General features: G+C 47.8%; 1 protein-coding gene across 4 annotated transcripts in view; it reads left to right on the top strand.

The window, feature by feature from the left end:
- arhgap1 (Rho GTPase activating protein 1) overlaps positions 1-20,225 on the top strand; it is an 88,857-nt gene that overhangs the window by 19,133 nt on the left and 49,499 nt on the right. The window contains exon 1 of one of the 4 annotated variants that reach the window (XM_038807420.1): positions 19,483-19,572. The exons of 2 other annotated variants lie outside the window; for them this stretch is intronic. In XM_038807420.1, coding sequence (XP_038663348.1) covers positions 19,509-19,572 — 64 coding nt within the window. In that variant the 5' untranslated portion in view covers positions 19,483-19,508. Of the gene's footprint in view, positions 1-19,482; positions 19,573-19,660; positions 19,761-20,225 lie in introns of those variants that run through there. One more of the 4 variants, XM_038807421.1, reaches the window with a different exon arrangement.

Here is a 20,225-nt window from a genome sequence, read left to right as displayed (position 1 = left end):
GCTCAGCAAAGGTTTATACCAACAAAAAGGAAGGATGGTAGAAAGAGGGAAAATCGACCGTGGGTATCTAAGGAAATAAGGGAGAGTATCAAATTGAAGGAAAAAGCATATAAAGTGGCAAAGATTGGTGGGAGACTAGAGGACTGGGAAATCTTTAGGGGGCTACAGAAAGCTACTAAAAAAGCTATAAAGAAGAGCAAGATAGAGTATGAAAGTAAACTTGCTCAGAATATAAAAACAGACAGCAAAAGTTTTTACAAATATATAAAACAAAAAAGAGTGGCTACGGTAAATATTGGTCCTTTAGAGGATGAGAAGGGAGTTTTAATAATGGGAGATGAGGAAATGGCTGAGGAACTGAACAGGGTTTTTGGTTCGGTCTTCACAGTGGAAGACACAAATAACATGCCAGCGACTGATAGAAATGAGGCTATGGCAGGTGAGGACCATGAGAGGATTGTTATCACTAAGGAGGTAGTGATGGGCAAGCTAATGGGGCTAAAGATAGACAAGTCTCCTGGCCCTGATGGAATGCATCCCAGAGTGCTAAAAGAAATGGCTAGGGAAATTGCAGATGCACTAATGATGATTTACCAAAATTCACTAGACTCTGGGGTGGTCCCGGCAGATTGGAAATTAGCAAGCGTGACACCACTGTTTAAAAAAGGAGGTAGGCAGAGAGCAGGAAATTATAGGCCAGTGAGCTTAACTTCGGTAGTAGGGAAAATGCTGGAATCTATCATCAAGGAAGAAATAGCGAGGCATCTGGATAGAAATTGTCCCATTGGGCAGACGCAGCATGGGTTCATAAAGGGCAGGTCGTGCCTAACTAATTTAGTGGAATTTCTTGAGGACATTACCAGTGCAGTAGATAACGGGGAGCCAATGGATGTGGTATATCTGGATTTCCAGAAAGCCTTTGACAAGGTGCCGCACAAAAGGTTGCTGCATAAGATAAAGATGCATGGCATTAAGGGTAAAGTAGTAGCATGGATAGAGGATTGGTTAATTAATAGAAAGCAAAGAGTGGGGATTAATGGGTGTTTCTCTGGTTGGCAATCAGTAGCTAATGGTGTCCCTTAGGGATCCGTGTTGGGCCCACAATTGTTCACAATTTACATAGATGATGGAACCAAGGGCAATGTGTCCAAGTTTGCAGATGACACTAAGATGAGTGGTAAAGCGAAAAGTGCAGAGGATACTGGATGTCTGCAGAGGGATTTGGATAGGTTAAGTGAATGGGCTAGGGCCTGGCAGATGGAATACAATGTTGACAAATGTGAGGTTATCCATTTTGGTAGGAATAACAGCAAACGGGATTATTATTTAAACGATAAAATATTAAAGCATGCCGCTCTACAGAGAGACCTGGGTGTGCTAGTGCATGAGTCACAGAAAGTTGGTTTACAGGTGCAACAGGTGATTAAGAAGGCAAATGGAATTTTGTCCTTCATTGCTAGAGGGATGGAGTTTAAGACTAGGGAGGTTATGTTGCAATTGTATACGGTGTTAGTGAGGCCACACCTGGAGTATTGTGTTCAGTTTTGGTCTCCTTACTTGAGAAAGGACATGCGTTAATCCCAGAGTTGAAGGGGTTGGATTATGAGGATTGGTTGAGTAGACTGGGACTGTACTCGTTGGAATTTAGAAGGATGAGGGGGGATCTTATAGAAACATTAAAAATTATGAAGGGAATAGATAGGATAGATGCGGGCAGGTTGTTTCCACTGGCGGGTGAAACTAGAACTAGGGGACATAGCCTTAAAATAACGGGGAGTAGATTTAGGACTGAGTTTAGGAGGAACTTCTTCACCCAAAGGGTTGTGAATCTATGGAATTCCTTGCCCAGTGAAGCAGTTGAGGCTCTTTCATTAAATGTTTTTAAGGTAAAGATAGATAGTTTTTTGAAGTATAAAGGGATTAAGGGTTATGGTGTTCCGGCCGGAAAGTGGAGCTGAGTCCACAAAAGATCAGCCATGATCTCATTGAATGGCGGAGCAGGCTCGAGGGGCCAGATGGCCTACTCCTGCTCCTAGTTCTTATGTTCTTATGAAACATGTGCTTGTTAGGTGAATTGGACATTTTGAATTCTCCCTCTGTGTACCCGAACAGTCACCGTAGTGTGGCGACTAGGTGATTTTCACAGGAACTTCATGGCAGTGTCTATGTAAGCCTACTTGTTACAATAAAGATTATTTGATTATTAATTAAATAGACGTCTCACAACTTTCCTTGGTTGATCAAAGGTATCAGTGATAGCCCAAAACGCGGATAACATGCTAACAAAAATGGCTTTTCAAAACGTTTTTTTATACTAAAAATATTTTGTAAGACCATCTTAGCCAAGTATTTGGAAATACCTAATTGGTCTATAATTTGTTAATAATGAGATGAGTTAACCCCATTGGTTCTAGCCAATATGCACACTTTGTCTTATATTTAGCTCAGTGCCTTCCTTTCGGGATGGGCAATAAATGCTGGCCTAACCAGTGATGCCCACATACCGTAAATGAATTTTAAAAAAAAGCTATGCCTCTTATCTTGAGTGAGCCTAAGAATTCAACAATAATTGGTTAACCTACTGTCTGCTGATTTATAATTGGCTCCTGACACCTGCTAGCATCTCCTGATATCTTAATACAAAGGCTTACTAAAGACAACCTGAATCAGGCCTTATTCATTACCCAACCTAATGTCGCTTGTCATGGTCCTAAAGATTTTGAAAACCGCACACCTTATCTTCCCAGTCTGGCTAGGAAGACACCCTTTGATGATTTCCATGATTTATGGCTATGGTATGATAGTTGTGTGTATTTCTAAAACATAAAAACATGGATTGCAGGTTATCATTTGCATTCCTAGTACACCTAGTGATTAACTACTTGCTCTTTAATTGTCTCACAAGTAAATCTCTTTATTTGACTAATCTGACTGTTTCCAATAATGTAGTAACTGGTTTAGTTTTAAAATGTCATCTAGATTAGTTCAAAATGGCTTCTGACCATGTTAGTTTATCATGCTAAGAAACGTGTTGATTCAGACTACAAAAATGGTCGGCACACTAAAACTATTGATTTTGAAACTATCAACACGATGTCCATTGCATACAGCCCCAGACCTGCTACACTGACCTCAAATTACCCAAACCATCATCCCCATTTACTGACTTCTGAGACCCGTAATCCATCATCAACTTCTACCAAGATGCAATACACCTACACGGACCACAATCTTGCTGATTTTAAACCACAATCTTGCCTTGTGCTAAAGCCAGGTCCAGGCTTGCAGATTCAACCAAGATTAAATTGAATTTGCAGCTCGGCTCAGCTGTACGCCAAACATTCCCTGCCACCCATACAACCACTCTCGACACCATATCGGCCTATGAGACCAGTCGCAATCCCAGCTTGTATTCTACTTCCAGAATTGCTCCCCTCATGTATAAATCTGTCATAAGCATGGGCTTCATTAGCAACAAATAAGAGGTGCAGTAGATTCTGATTAAAAAGGTTGGGTAGCAACTACTAGTTTGCTTCAGGCTGTTGTGCAATTGGTGCAAGATTTATAGTGGACTCCAACTCTCAATGATGTCTGTATTTGGCAATTTATTATTTTAAAATTCTAATAACAGATTGTCAGTCATCCAATGGCCTGACACCTAAACACACAGGGGTATTGACCACTTGTGTGATGCCACAACAATTCTGGGAGTTTTTTTATTTTTCCATGTGTTGTGGGTGTCACTGGCCAGGCCCAGTATTTGTTATCCATCCTTCGTTGCACTTGAATTGAGCCACTTGCTAGGCCATTTCAGAGGACAGTTAACATCGCTGTGGGTCTGGAGTTACATGTAGGCCAGACAGGTAAGGAATGGCACATTTCCTTTCCTTCAGGGCAATAGTGAATCAGATGGAATTTTACAGCCATCTGAAATGGTTCCATGGTCACCATTACTTTGTTTTGGAAAACATTTTGTCGAAGGCATTTTCAATATAAACATAACCAAGAAATACACAAGCCAATGGCAGCAGCAGGAAGCAACCCCCCCCCCCCCCCGTTCACCTCGGCACCCGCCCCTCCTTTCCAGTTTTTCATCCAGCACACCCAAACGGAAAATAAAACAAATACCTCCCGCTGATGACTCAATCCTCCTTAAAGAAGTGAATGAATAGTTCCCACCTCGAGGTGAACCCTTCCTCCGCACCCCAATGGCGAACTTAGTCTTTTCCAAATGCCGGAACTCTGCCAGATCGCTCACCCATATCCCAGCCTTCAGTGGCTCCGAGACCCGCCGACACAACAGAATCTGTCTCCGGGCTATCGGGGAGGCAAAGATCAACACGTCGACCTCTCCCCACCTGGATTCCCGGATCCTCCGACACTCCAAATATCGGCACCTCCATACTCTACCTCTATCCCCAAAATCTTTGACATAACGTCTGAAAATCCCTTCAAAACCCCTCAACTTCGGACATGCTCAGAACATATGCACATGATTCACCGCGCGCAACCCCCCCCCCCCCCCCAATCCACTCCCCAACACACCGCCTGAACCTATCCTTCCTCCACTCCAGTAAGAACTGACTCATGCACGCTGTCATGTAAGCTCTGTGCACCATTTTTAATTGGATAAGCCTGAGTCTTGCACATGACGAGGACCCATTCACCCTCCACAGAGCTTCATTCCATACTCTGGCCCCCAATGCCCCACACAAAATCTCCTCCCACTTACACCGTACCTCCTCCACGGGAGCACTCTCCCTCTTCATCAACCCCCCATTCATGTCCACAACACTGTCACCTTCCATTTCAGAAGCTTATCCTGCGGCACCGGGGCAGCAGCATCGGAAACAATGGTACCTCCTTCCTCATGAAGTTCCTAACCTGCAGATATTTGAACCCATTCCCCTTCGGCAACTGATATGCCCCCTTCACGTCCTCCAGGTCTGCAGACTTCCCTCCCGCAAACAAATCTCTAAAATATTCTATCCCAACCTGCTGCCATCCTGGAGCCTTGCAAGCAACCCCGCCAGCACAAATCTATGATTATCGCAAACCGGCATCCACAGCAACATGCCTTCCAATCCAAAATGCTGCCGAAACTGTTTTCTAACCCCCAGTGCTGATACCACCACCGGGCTCTTGGAGTACCTGACCAGCGAGAAAGGAAGTGGCAACAACAACAACAGTGCCCTCAGACTAGATCTGTGTTTTTCAAACTTTCTTTCCCGAGACCCACTTTTACCAAGCGGCGGATCTTTGGGACCCACGCTGGCCAACGTTCGCGACCCATGCCGGCCCACCATAGTGACACACCATTATTGCTTTCCTTTGATGTGGCAGGTGAGCCTGCTTGGTCCTCACGATCTCACTTGCTTTGTAATTCAATGTTACATTTTTGCAAAGGACTTCAGCTGACAATTTAACTTCTCGCTGCATCCTTTGACAATAATGAAGAGGTTTGTCCTCGAACTTGCCATGCTCAGTCTTCAAATGCCTTTGAAGATTTGAGGGTTTTAAACTTTAATTTGCCTGTATTTCCCTGGATATAAGACACATGGGCTTTGCACCCTGAATTTCACTGGCACAATTTGTTGCTCTTTATGATATGATGTTATAGCCCAACAGTGTCACCATTACTGTGGGTATTTATATTTGCCTTGGTGAACCACAAGTGTTTCCCTTATATCTGTCAAATGGCCACACCACCAGTTAGTCAGTTCAAAAGATGGTTTATTTACACACACAAGGATTACTTCGACATGACTGTGCAGATGGATAAGGCCTTTATCTTGATCTCGCGTGGCTGGTTTGAAGAAATGGCTCTGTCTCTGCTGGGCTCATCCGTCAGGTAGCGATCGTTGGTCTTGAACTTGGCTGGCTGTTCCTGCTACAATTGGCTGGCACAGGCCGGGCCTAAAAGAGACAGAACACGTGGCTGTGTCCCCTTTTATCCGTCTGGGATTTTTCGCTCTTTGGGGCGGTCCTTGATCTTGGACCCAATAGTTCGACCGGGCTCTGATCACTGTCTTCGATTTTGGCCAATAAAGGGGCGGGTGCCTTGATGGCTGGGCGGGTCCTTAGCCGTCATTGACCTCGGCAGTTGGGCTCTCTGAGTAAAGGAAGTGGCGCCGATCAGACTGTGGCTGTACCGGTTTCTTGATTGGAGTCCTATTCTGGGGAACGGACCATTAAAATGCAAACGAGCGGGGGTTTCGATCAGGTCTTGCTACCTTTGTTTCAAATACACAGAAGCTCTGTATCTGTCTGAGTCCTGGGTTGGCCATAATTCCCATGGTCCTTTGCAGGTGGCCATCTCGGATAGCTACAAATTAAAATCATACCTCAAGAAATCATCTTTCTACTGTTTTGTTCCCGATTTCGGTTTCTTCTTAATTATTTGTTCACAGGAGGCCCTGGAGCTCTGGAACAGCTCACACCCAGCATTGCTTAGTCCTGCCACGGACTCTCCTGCGAAGCGCTCTCCAGCAGATTCAATTGTGAGATCCTGGCCTGTTTGTGTCTCGGGCCCTCTCTTCCTTATTAAAAACAATCCACCTTCAGTTCTTCACACACTCCTGTTACTTGCTTGCTGGCAGCTACAAGATGGAGAAATCGCTCCACTATGATTTTGCGCCCAAAGCATGGATGTGTAGGAGCGTGGGGTCAGTGTACGTGCTGGGCGCGTGACCGTCTTTCTGCCGCTGCCTCTGCGGAAAGACTCAATCGTTCATATTTAAAGGCTGGCCACTTTTTTATTTTGAAACTTTATTTCCAGTGGCTGATTTTTCCAAGTTTATGACATTTTACTACCGAAAATTAAATCAATTTCAGTTGACCAGGCACATCCTTACATTTACACATATACTTTGTTTTCAATATATTCCCATTTCTTTAGAAATTTAAACAAGCATAGGAAAAAAAGTACAATCTTAAGTTTACTTTACAAACTATGACTTTAGACAAGATGAAGTAACTTGTCATACAATGTCACAATGTTTCTCACTGCTTCCGCTGTATTGCATTATCCAAACATCCAAGTCATCTCCTTCTCCATTCTCACCAAAAGCACTAACTTCCTGGTTTCCAGAGAGTGGTGACATAAAGTGATGATTGTAGGTTTCTTCCAGTGTTGACATGTGTCAGCGTATTGACTGACCTCGGTTGATCAGTATTCCTCGCCAACGAACCAGGTCTGGCTTCCCTCTCATTGTCCAGTAGCTGCATTCACCCCAGTCACAGACTGTTGGCAACTTCCCAACAAGTACTTCACGTCCTGGGAGTGCAAGCAGACGTTGTGCCAGCCTTTGAACAAAGTGGCCACGGAGCCGCAGGTTGCATTCTGCCCATTGGTGGTGGGGGACGAGACGAGTAGCACTCTCTGCACGAGCACAAGAGTGAAGCTCCACCGGTCAGCCCCTGTCCCCAACCCCTGCGGGTACATGGTGACCAGCACACAGCCCAGCCTTCCGCCCCCTCAAACGCCGCAACCAATTATGGACTGCCCGCGGCCGATATCCTTAAAAGCTGCTCGCGGCCATTGGGGACTTCTTCCCACGATCAGGAACGCCAAAACATATCGCTCCGCGACCCTCCCTGCGGGTCACGACCCTGAGTTTGAAAAACTTTGGACTAGCCCCCGTACTCGAGGCCGCTTCCGTCCGTCCCAAACTGACTGCTCCTCCATTGGCCATTTCCTAACCTTTGCACCAGCCGCCCCAAGTTCAGTTTATGCAGCTGGGCCCAACTCCACGCTGCCTGCATCTCAAAGTAGCAAAATCTCGCCCCCACCAACCGAAGCGGCAATTCACCCAACCTCCTTTCCTGTTCCCGTGCATTAATTGGGAATGCCTCGCTTTTCCCCACATTAAGCTTGTATCCCAAAAAGCAGCCACACTCCCTTCAAATCCTTATGATAACTATCAAAGCTCCCGACTGGATCCGAAATATACAGCAGGAGATCATCCGCGTACAAAGGTGCTCAACCCCCACCCCGCTCAATACCCCTCCACTCCCTCAAAAACAGAAGCGCCATTGCCAGCGGCTCAATCACCAGGCCAAAAAGCAGCGGAGAGAGTGGACACCTCTCCCTTATCCCCGGTGCAACCCCAAATATCCGAGCTGACCCTTTTGTCTGAACACTCGCCTTGGGTGCCTTAAACAGCAACTGAACTCAATCCACAAAACCCTACTGCCCCAACACCTCGAACAAATACAGCACCTTCGCCAATAACTTTTCATCGAAATTCATCAACGAGACCGATTCACACTGCTCCGGGTCCTCGTCCTCCTTTAGAATGAGTGGTAGCTCTCTCTCTCTCTCTCTCTCTCTCTCTCTCTCTCTCTCTCTCTCTCTCTCTCTCTCTCTCTCTCTCTCTCTCTCTCTCTCTCGCGCTCTCTCTCGCGCTCTCTCTCTCTCTCTCGCGCTCTCTCTCTCTCTCTCGCGCTCTCTCGCTCTCTCTCTTCTTCAACTGGTGCACAAGCATCCTGCTCACTTTTTTCCCCAAACTCCTATACCGCCCCTCTGGCTCTAAGCAATCGCCCCATTCCTTTCCTGTGGAAACCAGCCCAAGCTTCACCTGGACCCTCTGTCTCTCCTTTAGTAATGCCTTCCCAGGCACCACCAAATATCTCTGATCTAGCCTGAGAATAACCTCCACCAACCTCAGCCTGCTCCATCCACTCCCTCTTCACCCGAATCGATACAAGTTCCCTCCTTAACACTGTCTTCAGCGCCTTTCACAAGGTGGAGGCAGAAACCTCCCCCTCCATTCTGCGCCACATAATTCCGAATGGCCGCCCTCACCTTCTCACAAACCACGTTATCCGCCAACAACCCTACACCTCACCTCTATTGTGGCCGCTGAGCTTCCCCCTTCACCATCCGCAAATCCACCCAATGCAGTGCGTGGTCAGAGACCATAATTGTCAAATACTCCGATCCACCAACAGCGCCTTATCTAAGACAAAGAAATCAATCTGGAAGTACACCTGGTGCACGTGCAAGAAATACGAAAACTCCTTCGCCCTTGGCCTCTCAAACCGCCAAGGGTCTGTCCCTCCCTTATGTTCTCTAAACCCCTGCAGCTCCTTTGTCCTTGCCAAAACCTTCAAGGACCTAGGGCACAACTGGTCCAACCCAGCACCTTATTAAAATCAATGCCCCTTGCATGCCAAGGTCCGGAGTCTTTGCTAAAACCTGCCTCAGAAAATCCACATCGTCCAGATTTGGAGCATAGACATTAACTAGCACCACCGGCATCCCCCTCCAGCTTCCCACTCACCATCACAAACCTACCTCCAGAGCCAGTTACAATATTTCCCACCTCAAAAGCCACATCCTTGTTGACCAGCCGCCACCCTCCTCGTCTTAATATTCAAGCCTGAATGGAACACCTGACCCACCCAACCCTTCCTCAGTCCCACCTGGTCCCCCAACTTCAAGTGCATCTCCCGAAGAAACACAACATCTGCCTTCACGCCCCTTAAATACACAAAACCATGAGACCTTTTAACTGGGTCATTCAAACCTGGAATGTCCCACATAGGGGCTGGTTTAGCACACTGCGCTAAAGAGCTGGCTTTTAAAGCAGACCAGGCCAGCAGCACGGTTCAATTCCTGAACCAGCCTTCCCGAACAGGCGCTGGAATGTGGCTACTAGGGGCTTTTCACAGTAACTTCATTTGAAGCCTATTTGTGACAATAAGCAATTTTCATTTTTCATAATCAACCTAGTTGGGTGGGCGGGCTCCCCGCCCCTCCCTCTCAGATCAGTATATCTCCTCTTTAACCAGCTTCCGCAGATCCACGCCCCGCTCGCCCTTGGGGCCCTCCCCAAGATGTCCGCCGCCATGTCCCCTTAACCAACTACGTCGCACCAACTCCATCCAAGTCAGCATCTCCCTTCCCCCCACCATGAACAAAGAAAAAGAAAACCCAACCACACCCCCCTACATCTGCCACAGATCGACCCCCCCCACTTCACTCCCATTAACTAGCCAACCAGCTGGCATGGCGGCCCCCCCCCCCCCCACTCGAAGCTGTCACCTAACCCCTTTCCCCATCAGCTGCCCTTTACCCTCAATTCCCCAAAAACAGGAAAACACACTTACCCATTCCACACCCAGACACATTAAATAAAACAATCAGCCCGGCATGCAGACCCAAATTCCTAAAATAGCATCTCCAAAGTTCAATGTCCTCACACACCTCCCAGTACATGGTCTCATAAATTGATTCACCTCCAGCGTGTCAAAATAAAACACTTGATTCTGGTGTGCAAACCACAAGACGAGCACAATGCAACACCCCAAACTTCACTTTTAGAGGGCAGCCTTGATTCGATTAAATCGTGGGATGGTCAAAGACCCCCTCACCCACCAACGTCTCGAACATATTCGGCACATACTTTGTTCCCTCTATCCCGTCAGGCAGTCCCATAATCAGGAGATTCTACTTCTTGGAACGATCCTCCAGGTTCTCCCTCAACCTCTTCTGGTTGTCTGCCACGAGCACCATCTCTTCCTCCCAATGAGGCCATCCGGTCCTCCTGTTCACCCACCGACTCCTCCACCTTCTGGTGTGCCAGACCCTGCACCTCCAGCGTCTGCTTCACCCTCTCAATAACCGTCCTAAGTGGCTCCACCACCGTCGCCAGATCCTCTGAGGCCTCCTGCCTCTGCTGCTGGAGCTTAAGTGTTCAAAAGGTTCACTAGTAGGACTTCTGGTGGCGGCCATGGTCTGAGTGGTCGTACATAGATAAGGCTGATAACATGGAACGTGTGAGGACTCAATGGACTGGTCAGAAGATCTCGGGTCTTTGCGCACCGTAGGAGCTTGAAAGCGGAGGTGGTCTTTCTGCAGGAGACGCACCTTCGCGTGAAGGGCCAGGTTAGGCTAAGGAATGGGTGGGTGGGTCGGGTTTTCCATTGGGGTTTGATTTAAAGCTGTGGGGAGTGGCAATTTTGAAGAGTGAGAAAACGGGGTTTGTGAGCACAAAGGAAGCGATGGGCGCGGGTGGGAGATATGTGACTGAGAGTGGGGTAGGACGCTGGTGGTGTTGATGAATGTGTATGCACCGAAATTGGATGATGTAGGTTTTATGATGGGGGTTGCTGGCAGCAATCCCGGACTTGGCAATGTACCAGTTGATTATGGGAGGAGATTTTAATAGTGTCCGATAGTAGAGGGTACATAGATCGAGCCCCAGGTCAATGGGTAGGAAACAAATGGGTGGGTTTATGGGTAGGGTGGACCCATGATACTTCAAGAACCCTGGGGAAAAGGAGCATTCCTTTTTTTCGCATGTGTACATGGTATGTTCCAGAATTGACTTTTTTGTGGTGAGCCGGGAGATTTTGATCAGGGTGGAGGGGGCCGAGTATGTGGGGATAGTAATCTCGAAACATGCACCCCATTGGCTGAAGATTTGGCTTTGATTGAGACAGGAGCAGAAGCCGGGGTGGAGGTTTGATCGGGGTTGTTGTCAGATAGAGGGTTTTGTGACAAAGTGCGGGTTGTGATGAAAAATTATGTAGAATTGAACCAAAACGGGGAGGTGCCGGTGGCCACTTTTTGGGAAGCGCTAAAAGCAGTGGTCCAAGGGCAGATTATCTCGTTCAAGGCTCATGCAGATAGGAAAAGGAGGGAGGAATATGAATGGCTAATGAACAAGATAGTGGAGGTAGATAGGGAGTACTCGAGGGTTCCCACCACAAAGAGATTGGCGAGGAGGAAAATATTAGAGGCAATTTGGTAGGCTGACAACGGGCAGGGCGGTAGGACACTGTGTAGCTCAAGGGGGGGTGCAGTATGAGTACGGGGAGAGTCGAATGTTAGCGCATCAGCTGGGGAGGTAGGCCGCGTCCAGGAAAATTTTGAAGATACGGACTGGGACACGGGATGTGGTGTCAGAGCTGAGAAGATAAACAAAGTGTTTCGGGATTACTATAAAGAGTTGTCCAGGGCGGACCCAGGGGTGAGGAGGGGATCATGGGACAGTTCTTAGATGAACTGGAGTTTCCACAGCTGGAATCAAAGAGGCAGGCGTTAGAGGAGCGTCTGGGGCAGAAGGAGCTATTGGACAGTATAAGGGGTATGAAGTCGGGGAAGGCCCTGGGATCTGATGGGTACCGGCAAAATTTTATAAGGAGTTTGCGACAACCTGGCACCACATCTCTTGGGGGCGTTTTAATGAGGCAGTGGAGAAGGGGAAGTTGTCGGAGATGATGACGCAGGCAACGATCACATTAACACAAAAAAAGGGGAAGGACCCATTGGAATGTGGGTCATATAGGCCCTATCGCTGTTCAACACATACGTGAAAGTGTTGGTTCAGTTGGTGGTGGGAAGGGACTTCCGGTGGCGGCCATGGAGTAGAAGGTCGCGTATTTGGTAGCTCCCGCTCGTGACGGAACTTTTCCACCTTTCCTCCCGACTTTTTCGGAATTTTATTGGAAAAATCGGTGGCGGGTGAGACAGTGAGGAGGAATCCTCCACCAGTGTATGGAGACGTGGACCAGAAGTGGTCTTATAAGAATAAATAGCCAAGCAAAGAAGGCACGTGCAGAACCTACAGCACAGGAAAACATGGCAGGATCCTGGCTTGGCAGCTCAGTGGTCAACGGTACAGTTGGTGAAATTCATTCAGAAGGGTTTCGCCAAGTAAAAGAAGGAAGGTTTAGACCCAATCACGACATTGATCGATCGGGTGGAACAGAGATAGATGCCCACTGACTGGCGATTCAGAAGCTGGAGGAGAAGGTGGCCGAGTACGAGGACCAGCTAATCGCAGTGGAGGCAGAGATGGGGCTGATGAGGGACCACTAGAAAAGGTTGCAGGAGAAGGTGGAAGACCTGGAGAATGGGTCCCGTAGACAGAACTTAAGGATTGCCGGCCTCCTGGAGGGCAGTGAAGGTTTGGACGCGAGGCCATATTTGGCGAGTATGCTTGAAAAGTTAATGGGTGATGGAGTGTTTGCTCGACCCTTGGAAGTGGATAGAGCGCATAAAGCGCTTGCGAGGAAGCCGCATGTGAATGAGCCACCGAGCGCGGTGGTGGTGCGATTGTACCGGTTCCTGGATAAGGAACAGATTTTGCGTTGGGCCAATCAGACACGGAGCTGCAAGTTGGAAAATGGCGAGCTGCGCATCTACCAGGACCTGGATACGGAACTGGCCAAAAGAAGAGCGGGATTTAATAGAGTAAAATCGGCCCCCTTCAAGAAAGGGTGAAGTTTGGAATGCTACATCCAGATTGTTTGTGGGTCACCTATGAGGGGCAGGAGCGTTATTCTGGATCGCCGGACGAGTCGATGGACTTTGTTAAAGATAAAAAACTGGAAGGTGACTGAAGACACTGAACTCTGGGGGCGAGTAATGCTGTATCGATTCTGTAAAAGTTATTTTTGTTTTGAACTGTACATGGTGTGCTTTCTGTATCAATTTTTGGGGCCGTTGCTCAATTCTGTCAACTTTGTTCTTGTGGGGGGATGGTGGCTGGATTATTTTTCTTTGGGGACTGCTGTTTTGAATCTGTATGTTCGAGCGGGGGGAGAGGGAGAACAATAGTGGGTAGGATGTTGGGCGCCGTGGGTGGGGGCTATCAGGCTAGCTAGGCAGGCTAGCTCACGGAAGCGCAGTGGGGGGGGTCGAGCAGGTGATAGGTTTGTTGAGGGGGGGTTGGGATTGTTGTGATGTTAATAGGGGGGGAATTGCTGACCGGGGAGGGATTATTGTTGGGAGACAAATGGGAGGCTGAGGAGGATGGGTGCCCGAGGGTGGGCCTGCGGAGGCACGGGACGCGAGCTGGAGGCTGGCCTAAGAAGGGTAATAGTTGATCGGCAGGGGGGTGGGATGCCTCCGACAGGCTGATCACATGGAATGTTAGAGGGCTGAATGGGCCGGTTAAGAGGGCTTGTGTATTTGTACACTTGAGGGGATTGAAAGCGGACGTGGCAATGCTACAAGAGACACCCTGAGAGTAATAGATCAGACCAGATTGAGGTTGAGGTGGGTCCGGCAAGTATTTCACTCTCGGTTGGATTCTAGTGGGTGTCATTTGAGACGGGTAATATAGTTGCTAGTTGCGGATGCGGGGGTTCGGTATATCATGGAGAGCGGGAAGCTGGAGGAGATGCCAGTGGTGTTCGTGAATACTTATGCACCAAACTGGGACGACACGGAGTTTATGAGATGCTTGTTAGGGAAGATCCCGGACCTTGACTCGCATAAGCTGATCATTGGTTGGGGGGAGCTTTAATACGGTCATTGATCCAGGGTTGGACCGGTCGAGGTCAAAGACAGGGAGGGTGCCAGCAGTGGTGAAGGAACTAAAGGGGTTTATGGAACAGATGGGGGTGGGTAGACCCATGGAGGTTCGGACGGGCAAGAACGAAGGAGTTTTCTTTCTTTTCCCATGTCCACAAAGTATACTCCCAGATCGATTATTTTTTATTTATTTTTTAAAAATCCTGAACAGGGCTTTACTGGCATGGGTGGTTGATACAGAGTATTCGGCGATTGCTGTGTTGGACCATGCCCCACATTGGGTGGATCTACGGGTGAGCAAGGAGGGTGGTTAGCGCCCGCAATGGAGATTGGACGTAGGACTGTTAGCGGACGAGGGAGTGTGCGAGCGTATGAGGGAGTCCATCCAGAACAACCTGGAAATAAATGACACGGGGGAAGTCTCGAGAGTAATGGTTTGGGAAAGCTAATATCGTTACGGGGCCCATAGGGAGAAGGTGGAGTGAGCAGAGATAGATAAGGTGGTTGGGGAAATGCGGAAGGTAAGCAGGAGATATTCGGAGGCCCCGGAGGTAGGGTTATTGAAGGAGTGGCAGAAGCTACAGATGGTCTGTTGTCTACAGAGAAAGCGATGGAGCAGTTGAGGAAGGCGAGGTGGGCGATATAAGAGTATGGAGAGAAGGCCAGTAGGATGCTTGCACACCAGCTAAGGAAAAGGGAGGCGGTCAGGGAGATAGGAAGAGTGAAGGACAGAGGAGGGAACACGGTCTTGGACCCAAAAGGGGTGAACTGGTGTTTAAGGAATTTTACAATCGACTGTATGAGTCGGAACCCCCAGCTGGGGTGGAGGGGATGAGGCAGTTTTTTGGTGAGTTGACGTTTCCGAAGGTGGAGGAAGGATTGGTGGAGGGATTGGGAGCCCTGATCGGGAGTGAAGAAATAGTAGAGGGGCTGGAGGCCATGCAGTCGGGCAAGGCCCCGGGACTGGACGGCTACCCAGTGGAATTTTACAAAAAGTCCTCTGAGATATGGGCCGGCTGCTGGCGTGGGCATTTAATGAGGCAAGGGAACGGGGTGTTCTTCCCCCAACAATGTCACAGGCCTGGGTCTCACTGATCCTGAAGCGGGAGAAGGACCCAGAGCTATGCGGGTCATACAGGCCAATCTCCCTATTGAATGTCGATGCCAAACTGTTGGCTAAAATCGTGGCCTCAAGGATAGAATATTGTGTCCCGGAGGTGATGGGGAAGACCAGACGTGGTTTGTTAAGGGCAGGAAGCTAACGGCCAACGTTAGAAGGCTCTTAAATGTGATCATGATGCCCTCAGAGGCAGTGGTCCCGATGGACGCAGAAAAGGCCTTTGACTGGGTGGCGTGGAACTATTTGTGGGAAGTGTTAGGGTGGTATGGGTTTGGGCGGGGCTTCATTGATTGTGTTCGGTTGTCGTACTCTGGACCGGTGGAGAGTGTACGAACGAATTGGCTGACGTCGGGCTATTTTAAACTGCACCGAGGGACAAGACAAGGGTGTCCCCTCTCCCCACTGCTGTTTGCTTTGGCCATAGCGTCACTTGCGATGGTGCTAAGAGCATCTAGGGACTGGAAGGGATTGGTCGGGGGGTGTGGGGTAGAGCACAGGGTCTCGCTATACTCTGACGACCTGCTCCTGTATCTATCTGACCCTTTAGTGGGGATGGGGGAGATTATGCGGTTCTCGCCGGCCCGGTATTCCACAAGCCCGGTGGTAGTGGCAGCCCTGAGAGTCTGGAGGCAGTGGAGGAAGCATATGAGAGTGGAGGGAGCATTGGTCCGGGCTCCAATTTGTAACAATCATTGGTTTGTTTCGGGGAGGCTGGTTGGGGTGTTTCGGAAATGGCAGAGCAGGGATCGAGAGGATGGGAGATTCATTCATAGATGGGAGCTTTCCCTGTTTGGAGGATTTAGAGGAGAAATTTGAATTGCCGGGAGGGAATGGGCTTAGATATCTGTAGACACGGGATTTTTTGCAAAGGCAGGTTTTTACCTTTCTGCTCCTACCGCCACAGGGAATACAGGACAGGGTAGCTAGAACGGGGGTGGGAGAGGGGAAGATCTCGGATGTCTATAAAGAACTCATGGAGTCGGAGGTAACTCAGATAGAGGAGCTAGAGTGCAAATGGGAAGAGGAGCTTGGGGGATGGTGGAGATAGAGGCAGGTCTGTGGCCGGATGCTTTGAGCAGAGTCAACAGATCCTCATCATGCGCCAGGTTCAGCCTGATACAATTCAAGGTTGTTCACCGGGCACACGTGACGGTGGCCCGGATGAGCACGTTTTTTGTGATAGAGGACAGGTGTGTGAGGTGTGGGGGAGGGCCAGCAAACCATGTCCATATGTTCTGGGCATGTCCGAAGCTCAGGGGATTCTGGCAGGGGTTTACAGAGGTCACATCTACGGTGCTAAAAACAAGAGCGGTGTTGAGTCCAGAGGTGGCGATTTTCGGAGTGTCGGAAGATCCGGGAGTCCAGGGGGTGGAAGAGGTTGACGTCTCGGCCTTTGCCTCCTTGGTAGCCCAGAGATGGATATTGCCAGCGTGCAGGGACTCGAAGACCCCAAAATCAGAGATCTGGGTTAGCGACATGGCCGGCTTTCTCAGACTTGAGAAAATAAAGTTCGCCTTAAGGGGGACAATGCTAGGGTTCGTCCGGAGGTGGCAGCCGTTTTCCAACTTCTTTGGAGAAAACTAACTGTCAGCAGAGGTAATAGGAAAAAGGGGGGTGGAGGAAGTTAGGCTATTTTCTGTTTAGGGTAGGTGGGATTTATTCGGAATGGAGATGGTTTATGCACTATGTTTATATTTGTTTTTATACTGTTTACTGTTATTATTATAAAATTAGAAATACCTTAATAAAATGTTTTACAAAAAAAAAGTTGGTGGTGGGAAGAATGGAAGGTTGTGTCCCGTGGTTGGTTGCAGAGGACCAAACAGGCTTCGTAAAGGGTAGGCAGCTTTCTAGTAATATAAGGAGGCTGTTAAATGTGATTATGGCCTCACCAGGAGCCCATGTACCGGAGGTAGTGGTGCCCATGGACGGAGAGAAGGCGTTTGACTGGGTGGAGTGGTGTTTTGAGGTCCTGGGAAGGTTTGAGTTTGGGCCGAAGTCTGTGGTATGGGTGCGCCCTGTTACATGTGGCACCGAGGGCGAGTGTGCAGGGTGGGGACACTTGTACAAACTGTCTAGTTGTGTGTTGGGAAGTTTGTTTCCCGAATTGTTTGTGTTGTAACTTTTCATATACGTTTGGAATAGAATACATTTCAAAAAGTCTACCAGGTGCTCAGTTTAACGCTGGGCATCAACGACGCCCAGAACTCTCCGCCATCTTTTCCTCTTTCGCACCTCGTACAATCTCTTGTCCAGGCTGCTGCCTTTCTCCTTACATTCATCTGGTTTTCACGGTAACTTTGTTGCAGTGTTAATGTAAGCCTACTTGTGACAATAATAAAGATTCTTATTATTATTATGGCGAGCCATAAACTGGCCTCGCCGACGGATCACTTCTATTTCTCAGTGCTTCCAAATTCCAGATTTATTAATTGAATTTAAATCCCACCAGCTGCCGTTGGGGATTTAAACCCGTGTCCCCAGAGCATTAGCCTGAGCTTCTGGATTACCACTACACTACCATCTCCTCATTAGTCTTCCTTGCTGACCAATTTCTTAGGAGCTGTGAAGCGATGGCATCCGCGTTGAATCTTTGCCGCTGGTGTGATTGTTACTCAGTTGCTCATAGGCAGAGTAGGAGTTTTAACTCCCTTTAGCTTGAATGAGCGAAGGCAATCTCGTACAGAAACTGACGGATCCCATCTGAGGCAGCAGAGCCAACACGCTTGAGCACTGCTTCACTCGCCCTGGCCCACCCAACAGCAGAGTTCTGCACAACTTGGTTCAAGAGCCACGATACAAACCTGATAGATATCCACCTCTGGGAAGTCATGAGAATTATTTCTGCGATATTGAGACCAACCCAGCTCTAGTGACTTCCTGCGCTAGCACATACTGAACTGTCTGAAACCCGCAGGAAAAACATCTTCCTCAAAGAACACCACTGGCTGAGGGCTAACAAAGCACTCCCACTGATAAGGGACCTCAAAAAAAAAAAAAACCTCATGCATGCTTCTGAAATCTTCAAGTTCCTACACACTCCACACCCTGCAAATTGACGACAGCCTCACCTCTCGATCGTGCACCTTATGGTTGATGTGGAATGTGAGGAACTGTGGCCACCCAAGTCACCTTCGCCCACAGACTGAACTTCTGACCGAGAGATCCATTCTTAGGGCATCACAATCATACACACTGCGTTAGCTGTTGAATGGGTTCATCCCTGACATGCTGCTTTCCCACCAATACAAATAAAAAAAACAATAATGGGACTGTTCATAAGCAAGAGTCAGTACCTCCAACAGAAGTAATGAAACAAGGGAGAGAATTAATTGATGAGAAAACATTTTGAGGCGTGCTGTTTAAAGAATCATTGCACCATGGAGGGTAGCAAGAAGAAATTTCCACTGTAAAGTATTCTTGCTCTCCCATGTCAGCCTGTATTCTCAACACAGACTCCTGAAGCTGCTAGGTATGGTTTGATTAAGTGCCATTGAGTGCTGGCATACCAGTTGATAAAGTAAATGAAAGGAAATGCACATATTATAATTGGGAACAATGAATTCAATAGATTTAACATTCGCAGCAAGAAAACATAGCAATCATCAAATGCGTGACTGTTAATGCGAGTTTTGGAGCAATTTCCTAAGTCTTCACAGATTTTTGTTCAATTTAATCCATGTTTCACTTCAACTCTTAATAAAGCAACGTGTAAGGCTTCTTATTAAGAATGTTGAAGAAATTATGGATCCTAGTGGAAATTCCTTTTGATTGCTTCAGCGTTTGCACCCAATTAACTTGTGAATCAGGATGACCAATTGGCATTTGCCAAAATTGTAAAATTGAATTTTGTCTTTAATTTTGCCTTCCTAAATTATCTTACAGCCTCTAAAACTGATAGAATGTCTATAATCTTCCATTTGAGTTTGTTTGCATCGATTCTCACTCCAGATGAATACTTTTGGCCTTTGGGTCAGAAGAGCAGAGAGGAGGATGTTGTCTATTGTGACATCACCAGTGTGTATCCATCCCTGATTGGCTCCTTGGGTTGTTAGTCAACCTTGATGACCAATCCCATTCTGACTCAGTCACCCTGAGCTACCACCTGCTCACAGTAGAATGCCGTTTGACTGTATATGTTGGTCCTTACTGCGCAAATTCTTCTCATCTAAGGATAAACTAGGTAAGAAAAGTCATTTAGACTAGTTTAATTGATGCCTTGTGAGAATCCAGTTACAAAATTTTAGCTTTGTACATGAAACAATATTAAGGCCTCTGAAGATCAGCTGTTTTGCGGAACCACACCAGAAGTGACTTTGATTGTGGCTATGGAGGCACGTGAAGGTATTCATTTCAACTTTTCTGGGCAAGGTAGGCTACATGATTGCTGTGGCACTCAAAGTGTGGTTTTGATGAATAACAGGAAGGCTGGAGTTCCTCTTTATTCCCCACTGGGCTAAGGGCACAGTTCAGGAGAACACTGAGCCATCAGGCAGCTCAATGTAAGGTTCAAGTTAACTGATCACAGTCAGTAATCCAACTGCTTCTGAGCACCCTGCAAGTAAGATGGAGATGAGGCTCTTGTGTGGCACCCAAATCTGTTATGCTGGATGAAAGTCAGATTGAATTCGGCTGTTTTCCATTTGTCCTGCAAATCTCCACTGACTGGCTTCAGGACTCCAAGCGTACCTACAGCACAGTACAGATGGTTGCTAGTAAGCAGAGGTAATAAGACTCGTTACCTTGTGGAGAATAAAGGTTGGGAGTTATTTTTAGGACTTGCTGTACTGACATTTACAGTCAATATGAATGTTAATCAAAAAGTCAGGAAAAGAC

The sequence above is a fragment of the Scyliorhinus canicula genome, chromosome 9 (assembly GCF_902713615.1).
Source record: "Scyliorhinus canicula chromosome 9, sScyCan1.1, whole genome shotgun sequence".
In the NCBI taxonomy this organism is placed as follows: domain Eukaryota; kingdom Metazoa; phylum Chordata; class Chondrichthyes; order Carcharhiniformes; family Scyliorhinidae; genus Scyliorhinus; species Scyliorhinus canicula.
Note: the sequence above shows the minus strand (reverse complement) of the source record. Positions and strands in the feature narration are given on the sequence as shown.